Raw genomic sequence first — 9,553 nt, 5'->3', positions numbered from 1 at the left:
AGAGGAACTGAAGTGCCTCTTGATGAAAGTGAAAGAGGAGAGTGAAAAAGTGGACTTAAAACTCAACATTCAGAAAACTAAGATCATGGCATCTGGTCTCATCATTTCATGGAAAATAGATGGGGAAACAAAGGAAACAGTGACAGATTTTATTTTCTTGGGCTCCAAAATCACTACAGATGTTGACTGCAGCCATGAAATTAAAAGCCGCTTGCTCTTTGGAAGAAAAGCTATGACAAACCTAGACAGAGCATTAAAAAGCAGAGTCATTACTTTGCTGACAAAGGTCCATATGGTCAAAGATATGGTTTTTCCAGTGGTCATGTATGGATGTGAGAGTTGGACTATAAACAAAGCTGAGCGCCAAAGAATTGATGCTTTTGAACTGTGGTGTTGGAGAAGACTCTTGAGAGTCCCTTGGACTGCAAGATCAAACCAGTTAGTCTTAAAGGAAGTCAGACCTGAATATTCATTGGAAGGACTGATACTGAAGCTGAAACTCCAAGACTTTGGCCACCTGATGCAAAGAACTGACTCATTTGAAAAGACCCTGATGCTCGGAAAGATTGAAGGTGGGAGGAGAAGGGGATGATAGAGGATGAGATGGTTGGATGGCATCACAGACTCAATGGCCATACGTTTAAGCAAGCTCCGGGAGTTGGTGATGGACTGGAGGCCTGGCGTGCTACAGTCCATGGGGTCGCAAATAGTCGGACACAACTGAGCGACTGAATTGAACTGAACTAATAAATTTTCTCATTTCTGTTCAGGTCAGATTCTCTAGCCGAAGGAATTTATAAAAGTTCTTCTTTTCTTTTTGGAGTCTTAAAATATTGGGATTGCAGATAAGGGCCACATTCCACTGTATCTCCAAAAATAATGGCACACAGCCAAAGAGATAAAAAGTCTTTATGGCATGAGGCAAAACCAACTGGACTGTGAGGTCTGGAATAGAATAGTCTTGTTACAAGGTCAAGGGTGATGGGTGGGGAATATCATTCTAGAGTGGTGGTGCTGTTGCCCAAGTGAGTGAGTGAGTGGTTCTAACTCCACAGATCCTGAGCCTCAGCAGTCTTAGGCCCCTGAGCCTCAGCAGTCTCAGGCCCCCGAGACTTTTTCAGGCATCTGACTTAATCCGCCTCCAGAGCGTGCACCTTGGCTGGTGGGTCCTCAGTGAAGACCACTGCCATATTGGTGACAGTGACTTGCCTGATCATCACAACACCATGTCCACAGGTAGGACATCCCCAGACAAGTGTGGCTTGTACATCATGTTCAGCTGCCTCCGCCTGCCACAGCTGGTCTGCATCATCTCGGCCTTCTTCCTAGTGCTCGACATGGGGATTCGGTGGGGGGACATAAGTAGCCGGATCATGTTCAGCTGGTGCTTCTGTATCGTCGGCACCCTCACCATCGTCATACTGGAGTTATATAGGTTCCCGAACGACTTTCCTTTCTGCTGGTACAACTTCTCCATCACCTACACCTGCTACGCTGCCCTCATCTGCCTCTTGGCCTCGATCTTCTACCCCATCACCTACATCAAGTTCTTGCCTTATGATGCCAACAGAAACCGGGCCATTGGCGCCACTGTGTTCTCCTGCATCGCATGTGTGGTTTATGTCATGGAAGTGGCCTGCGTATGGGAATGCTACAAGCTCAAGGAGATCCCCTGCTACGTGCACACCATGCCAGGCCTGCTGAAGGTGCTGGAGACCTTCGTGGCCTGTGTTATCTTTGTCTTCCTCAGCAACACCTCCCTGTACCTGCACCAGCTGGCCCTGGAGTGGTGCGTGGCCATGTACTCCATCTGCTTCATCCTGGCAGTTGTGGCCATGCTGATGGACCGGGATGAATGGGAGAACAGGCTGCCCATCTCCTTCCCCGTTTTTCATCTGGGACTGACCTTGCTGTCTACCCTCCTCCACTTCACTGCTTTGGTCCTCTGGCTGCTCTACCAGTTTGATGAGAAGTACGGCGGGCAGCCCCAGCCGTCCAGCGATGCGAACTGCATTGATAGAACTACCAACGGCCTGTGCGCCTGGGACCAGCGCCTGGCTGTGGCCGTCCTAACAGCCATCAACCTGCTGGTTTACGTGGCCGACCTGGGGTACTGGGCCCGCCAGGTTTCTGTAGGGACTAGGGGTCAACCCACAGACTCCTGATCCTCTCTGCTCACAGGGGGTCTCTACCGAGCGCTGCCTTCTCTGAAGCCCTCCTCCTGGCGTCCTCTCTCCCTCCGCACGTCCTTCCCCGTCGTCTCCCTTTCCTTGCTGTTCCCATCTCTCCTCCTGCTCTGTCTCCTCCTGTCTTGTGTGACAGCCCCCGTTCCCTTCTGCCTCTTCCTCTTGCCTCGCTCATCCTTTCTACACTTTCTGCTTTACCCCCACTCTGAGTGTCTGTTTCCTCACCTTCTGTGTATGACCCCCTCTCCCCATCTTCCTTCTTCTGATCCGTCAGGACCTGGGACTCCTTCCTCCTCTGCCCACCGCCCCCTCCCACCTCCTAAGGTGCTGACTCCACAGCACGCAGACTCTGTGCAGCTGTTCACACCCTGGGTCTCCGGAGGGGCCTCATTGCCAAAGTGTGTCTGTCCACCTGGGGGTGCCTTAGCTGGTAATTTTCTGTGTGTTTTTTAGAGAGTGAAGGTGGGTGGCAAGTCACTGGACACTTTCTCCCAGGGAGCATTGGAGGGTGGTGTGCAATGAGCCTCCCATTTAAACTAAAAAAAAAAAAAAAAAAGTCTGTGGAGGTCAGTAATTCCCAGCTGGCAGGAGATTTAAAGCAGAGACCCTGGGCCCCTGGGCCCCACCTGGTGCTCAGCCCCACCTGAGAGTGGCTCCAGAATTTTTGCAGGCTCACTAAACACCCACTCCCTAGAGGGCATCTTAGAGGAAGCCAGGGGTCAATACCTTCCATCCCAACTATGCTCTGGGAAACACAAAAGGAGCTGGTGAAGAACCCTAGGTTTGTGATGGTGAGGGGCAGTGATGTGGCCCTCCTGCCTCAGTGATCAAAACTGCAGCCCTTCCTCTGCAGGGAGAAGAACATGGCCCCTGCCAGCCTTAAAGTGACGATAGCCTGCTTTTGTTTTTTCTTCTGCTCTTTTTTCTGACTGGGAGGGCAAAAATTACTGGGTGACCCTGTTCTTAAAGGGGAAGCTTCTTTTCAAATTTTCTTGGGCAGGTTGTTTGGAGGAGGGGAGGGAGTTGCTGTTCCCATCGTCAAGAGAACTGCTTTGCTTGAGTGTGCAGTGACGCACAGGTCTTCTTTTTCTTTTATAGTTTTTTTAATTATTGACTGCTTGAGGCTCAGCTGGCCGAGACTCCGCTCGTGGGCTGCCTCTAGTTGCAGAGCACTGACCGCGGTGCACACCGGTTTCAGTAGTTGTGGCACACGGGTTTAGTCGCTCTGCTGCACGTGGGATATTCCCAGACCAGGGATCGAGTCCATGTGCCCTGCATTGGCAGGTGTACCCTATCCACTGCAGCACCAGGGAAGTCCACATGTGTGTTTCTGTATGCTGGTTGCTTTCTACTGCTGCTTCCTGATTCTCTGGGACTCAGGCAAATCAGCGAATTTGCATACAATTTCTTTTCTTTTCTTTTTTTTTATTCCCAGAGCTTTTGGTTCCCATCAGTCCCTGCTGTCAATCATTGAGAATAGCATTGTCCCTTCTTCCACATTCATAACGTAGCTTTTTAATCTCATTATAAAAGTGAAAGAAAAAGACCAAGACAAAAAACTCCAGAACCAAATGCACATACTCCAACTGCGCCAAATTTGTCTAGAGCTCTGAAGGGCCTAGGCAATTCCCACCCTCACCAAAGCTAGGTCTCTGGGAGCCCCTCCCTCTGACTCCCATCCACAACTGGAACAGAGCCTGGGGGTGTGGCCCAGCCTGTGACACAAGAGCTTGGGCTCCACCCCAGTGCCAGCATCTTTTCCTCTAACCCTTAAAGGGGCCATGACAACACTTGGATGCCTCTCCAGAAAGGCGTGTGCCTGTGTGCATGCTCAGTGCAGGTATGTGTGTGCCCATGCGTGTGTGACCATGTGCTTCCCTGCATTGAGACCACAGCCCTTTACAGTAACTGATGGCTGTGAAGGCCCCTCAGTCTCCTGGCCTCAAGCACAAAGGCTCAAGCTCAGCATCCTATTGTCACCAGGGCCAGAGGAGGCAGGCAAGCAGAGCTGTGGGGGAGGGGAGGGGAAGGACCCCCTCTGCTGCCCCTCACTCCTGTCCTGGGGTGAAGCGTGTGATCACCACCCAGAGGCAGGTGGGGTGGTGGGGGAGGGCTCCCAGGAGGCCGTCCACATCACGGGGAAATCCTAAGAAGGACTGAAATAAAATTTGCATTTTAAACCAAGATAAGAAAAATTTAAAGATGAAACTCTCTCTGTCTTTTTTGGCCTTTTCCCTCCATTCTAGCATGCTTTGTGCATCTGTACTATGTGCTAACCAGCCCTTAGCAAGGGCAGAAATACCTACTGAAACACAAAGCTGAGTTTCTCTGGTGCACACATGCAACTCCTTAGAAGGTACTGCTGCTTACTTATTTAGGGCCTTATTAATGTCACTGGCTGTGTTACTTATTCTGCTTATTTTACAAGACTCTTGTTTCTTGCATTAACAAATGAGTGATTGAGCCTATAATAAACAATCATGATGAACAAGGGACTTGAAACAATTGATCTGATGTAAAGTTCTATAACATCCCTGATTGTAACAGTGTGACTCTGGATACAGAAAGCAAAGTGGCAACAAGAGGGAGCTGTTCCCCGGAGCTGACAGACTAGTAAGGCAGCTGGTCCAGAGGCTTTGGCTTCTGTTACCAGGACTGGGTGAGTGACGGCGCATTCAGTGGCCTAACGACAAATTCCTGGATTGATTTTGGAATGAGCATTCCTAGAACCCCGGGACAAATTGGCCAAAAAGCCTCCCAAAGCTTGTTTGAAATTAAGGTCAAAAAGAAGGGGATTGTGCACCCACCACCCAGCTGTACAAGAATCAATCATTAGCCACTGCGGTCACTGACCTACAGTCCATCCTGGAAGGAATGCAGGGGGAAACTCAGGATGAGGCATTTTGTGCTCTGGGAAAACCGGGAGAACCTGCCCTCAGATAGTGATAGTTTTTTAGCAGAAAATTTTATGAACTCTCTTCTTGCATCTTCTCATACTTAGAAAAGCATGAAAGCCATTAGCTAAAGTATTTTTCCTTAGGAAGAGCAGTAAGCCTCTACCAAGCCATGTGCTTGTTTGCATGTTCCCCTTCCCCCAGATCACATACCTACTAGGCTCCTGCCTTATGTCTTCAGAACAGTTCTCATAGTTTCCTGAAAAACTGGGACTTGGGTTATAGTTGTCAGGTGGGCTTGAATAAAGTTTTCAGTTTCTTCCTTAGATTGACTAGTGATTAATTTTTTTTTTTCATTGAGAAAAGCAACTGTGCATTTATCCCAGTAAGTCTAGGTACAGGATTTTCACATTCTTCTATTTTCCTAAATCAAATTGAAAACAACCCTGGGACCTCACTTCTCAGGAAGATGAAGGTACCTCTCTGCTTTAGTAAAAGAATTGCCCAGGGTGGGCTCACCTGAGGGACTCACTGTCCAAGCCTCATGGTTCAGGAGGGCAGCTGCTCCATCCCCGCTGCTGGGGGGTTAAGGGTCATTTATCATAATTCCAGGGTTAGTCCAGTCCCCTCACTGTGGAGCTCAAAAGAGAGTGTAAAGGTCCTCTGCTTAGTCCAACCATCTTGTCATAGAGGAGGAGCAGCTGGACCCCAGGGAGGGACAGGACTTGTCCAGAGTCACCCTGTGTGTGGCAGAGTCAGGACCCAGGTGTCCTGTCCCCAGGCCGGCTGTCCGTCCACGGCCGCACGCTGCTTGGAACAAGTGTGGCAGCAGCATCCTCCAGGCTGGGATTCTGCCCCGTCCCCCCTCGTCCTGCACAGACCTGCCCGTCCCCCCGAGGAGGGCACTCTCTGCTGCTGAGTCCGTTTTCTCATCTGCTGAGGGGGAGGGGCGCCAGAGACCCTGGACCCTCCCAGCCCCCCTCTTCCCGGAGCCCTTGGACTTGCCAGTCCTGGAGACTCAGACGTGGAGATGGAAGCCCCTGTGCCTCCCCCAAGACCATGCTTCCTCCACTGAGAGCTGGCTGTGCAGGAGGCGTGGAGCTCGAGATGGGGCTGGTGCCACGGCACATGCTACCCTCTGGGTCCTGAAGCTCGCTCTCCTCAGCACCTACCTGGGAGGTAAGGAGGCTTCCCTAGCTTTTCCTTCCCCTGGGGACAAAAAAACCCCAGAGCCAAAGCCGGAGGTTGAGTTAGAGATTTCCTTTGGGAAAGGTTTTCCTTTGGGAATCCTGGTTCCTGTCCTTTTGAGGAAGCCTGAAGCCCTGGAAGGAACTAGGGGCTAGGAGTCAGGGAGCCTGGGGTCACCCTCCAGGCCAGGCCACAGCACTGCCCCAGCTGCCCTGAGCCTCAGCTCAGTGGCTGAGTGAGGGCATCTAAAGCTCCTTAGGCCACCCCCTACCCATGTTAAAGACCCAGCCCCTCACACCTCCTGCCAGAACTGGTTCTACCTGCAAGTCAGCCTGGGGGAGAGATGACCCAATGAGAGGATAACAGGCAGGAAGGCCAGGGGTCTCCAAACGGAGGAAATGGGCTGCAAGTGTCAGACATTTTTTATCTCTCTCTTAAGCGGCAGGAGGAAACAAACATGATATATTTTTTTCCTTCTCTATACAGATTTAAAAGGAGGTTTCTCTTAAAATACTGTGTTGCCATAATGACACCTGGTTCCACCTGAAGTTAACTATTCTCAGACCTTGAGTTAACCAATGCATTTTTCTTATGGAAATGTTTGTCTTAAGCTATGTTAATATACTATTCATTTACCTCAGACTCTGTCTTCAAGAGGGTTCCGCCTAATGGCTCAGAAGCACTTGACAAACCATATGTTACACTCAGACATTGTTCCCCTAATCTATGTAAATGAAACTATTCGTATGGTAATCTGCCTCTCTATAAGATTCAAGTCAATCATTTTATGGCCCAGTCTGACTCGTGTGGTGCCAAGATTATCCCCAAATACATCTTATGGATGAGGGGCCTGGTGCCATTCTCTGAGTTTTAAGACATTCCTTTCTTTCATTAACAGACTGCTAGTGACTATATAACATCCAGCTAAAAATTAGCAGCGGGGTACTCTTTCTGCCCTCTTCTGATATCTATGTCAGAAGCTTTCTCTATCTCCTTTATACTTTAATAAAACTTTATTACACAAAAGCTCTGAGCGATCAAGCCTCGTCTCTGGCCCCAGATTGAATTCTCTGCCAGAAGCCAAGAATCCCAACGTCTTTTCATGGTTCAGCAACAACCTGTCACCAAGGGCTCTCCCTGGTGGCCACTCACAGCCATTCGGGCAGCCCCACCCAACCCAACAGCTTCCAAAGTTTATTAAAATAATAATAATAATAACAACAACAGAGGTCATGACCCTAAACCCTAGAGCCAGAGCAGGAGAGAACCCTGAGAGGTCAGGCTACACATCCCCACTCTCCCAGACCTGGTTCCCAGGTGGTACCACCTACATCACCTGGTTCAGTGGTACAAATAGCAGGCATTGCTGTTGTAAAGCAGCGCCCCCCTCCCACGCCCACGTCCCCCGCCACCCCCGAGTGAAAAGCACAGTAGTTTGATGTCGTGAAAGTGAAAATGAAACTGTTAGTCACTTGGTCGTGTCTGACTCATTGCGACCCCATAGATTGTAGTCTGCCAGGCTCCTGTGTCCATGGAATTCTCCAGGCAAGAACACTGAAGTGAGTTGCCATTTCCTTCTCCAAAGTTTGAACTTGGATTTCAATCCCTTGGGTTCTTAACCTCCCCTGGAGCCCCTCATCCCTGCAGTGGGCTGTTTAGGGCATGTCCTGCAGGGCTACGTCCTCCCTCTGCGTGAACAGGCAGCCCAGGGAGATGGTAGGGGTGAGGCTGGACCGGTCACTGGAGTCCCCTTGGAGGTGCTCAGCCCTTAGGCCAGTGGCTCATCCGTGGCTGCACAGCACAGTCGCCTGATGTAGGCAGCACTTCTCAAACATGAGTTCTGTGCCTCCTGCACAGCCAGCTCTCAGGGGTGAAGCGCTGGCACCTGAGAAGCACAGGCTGATGCTCTAGAGAGACCCCAGTCAGCCCACCTGACTCCATGTCTGCTTCTGTGAGCTCAGGGTCCCATCCATTAAAGTGTTGAAGAGGGAGCTGAGGTCCCCCATAGGCAAGGTGCCCAGCACCAGGCTAGGGGTGGTGGGACGCATGAACAGCACCATCACCCCTGTTCCTAATAAAGGCAGAGCCGCCCCTGCTGCCCCTCTGGACCCCTGACCTAGCTGGGTCCCCACACACCTGGGGTTGATGCTGCAAATGCTGGGTTTTCGCACCGAGGTTGTGATGGAAGGAGGCATGGGAGGTGATGTCTGTTGAGGGGCTGCTTTGTGACTGGTTCTGGGCTCCGTGCTTCACACATGGCATCTTTCACAGTCCTCCAGTGACCCCAGCCTGGCTTCGGAGCCCCTGCTCTGTCCTCCCCAGCAGACCACTGGGAGAAACTCCTCAGAGACTGACCTGGGACAACCCAGGAGCCCTGCTGTCACCTATGGCTCTACTCATATCTGGGCAACTCCCGCCTCAGTCGTCTCCTCTGTGAAATAGGGATAATAGTCCCGACTCCGTAGCCATCATGGAAACAAGTGGGCTCATGGTGAACTATGCTCCAGCCTGTTCAGGCATCCGCATGGAGGTCACTGCCCCCTGCTCTTCTGCCCTCAGTTCTGAAAAGAGCAGGTGAGGGTCCACCCCAGGCAACAGGGAGAAGGGAGAGCTGTGCGTCTCAACACCCTTCGCCTTTCGGTCTCTTCTTCCCAAGCCCTTTAGCTTCCCCCTCTGCTTCTCCAGGTTAGTTCCCCAGCCCCTCTTCCCGCCATCCGCCCCCACCTTCTCTCTGCTCTGTTGCTTCTGCCATCCTGTCCTGGGCCGGGGGAGGGTGTGCGTCCCCAGGTTGTCCTTCATCTCGGCTCACAGAACACCTGCCCTTGTGCCCTTCTCAAGCCCTCGACATCCTGGGGATGGTCTGCTGCAGGGCAGGAGGCTCCATGAGTGACTCTGCTGTCCTGGGTGGTAGGAACCAGTCCCTGGAGACTAGGATAGACCCAGCAGGAGGGCAGCGGGAGGAGAGGAAGGAGGAAAAGCCTGTGGGGAGTCTCCAGTGTGTGTGTGTGGAGGGGGAGGAAAGTGCATCTGGCATGGCAGTCCTGGCTGGGATGTGCTCTCACCTGAGCCTGTGGGAAGACATTTGTGCATCCCCTCCTGCCCCGGGCGGGGGGAGCTGCGTGTGTACCTAGAAATGGGGAGGATGATGAGTGTGGTCAGGACCTCTGCTCCAAGGCTCACCACCCCCAATGCCTAAGTGGCTGATCCAGGAACAAGCGAGTGACCCCAGCCTGATGTTTGTCAGGACTGAGAATGCAGGCTGCACTGGGCAGGTGCCTCTCAGAC

The 9,553-nt window shown here is 51.6% G+C and overlaps 1 protein-coding gene across 1 annotated transcript; it reads left to right on the top strand.

The window, feature by feature from the left end:
- The first annotated feature begins 1,094 nt into the window (after nucleotides 1–1,094).
- LOC129550273 (myeloid-associated differentiation marker-like) lies at nucleotides 1,095–2,379 on the top strand. Its single transcript, XM_055417792.2, has one exon. The coding sequence runs from the start codon at nucleotides 1,227–1,229 to the stop codon at nucleotides 2,163–2,165; it is 939 nt and encodes a 312-aa protein (XP_055273767.2). The 5' UTR covers nucleotides 1,095–1,226; the 3' UTR covers nucleotides 2,166–2,379.
- The last annotated feature ends 7,174 nt before the right edge of the window (nucleotides 2,380–9,553 follow it).

The sequence above is a fragment of the Moschus berezovskii genome, chromosome 21 (genome assembly GCF_049115385.1).
Source record: "Moschus berezovskii isolate FMDL1 chromosome 21, NW_MosBer_1.0, whole genome shotgun sequence".
In the NCBI taxonomy this organism is placed as follows: Eukaryota; Metazoa; Chordata; class Mammalia; order Artiodactyla; family Moschidae; genus Moschus; species Moschus berezovskii.
This window is presented reverse-complemented; position numbering and strand designations above follow the sequence as displayed.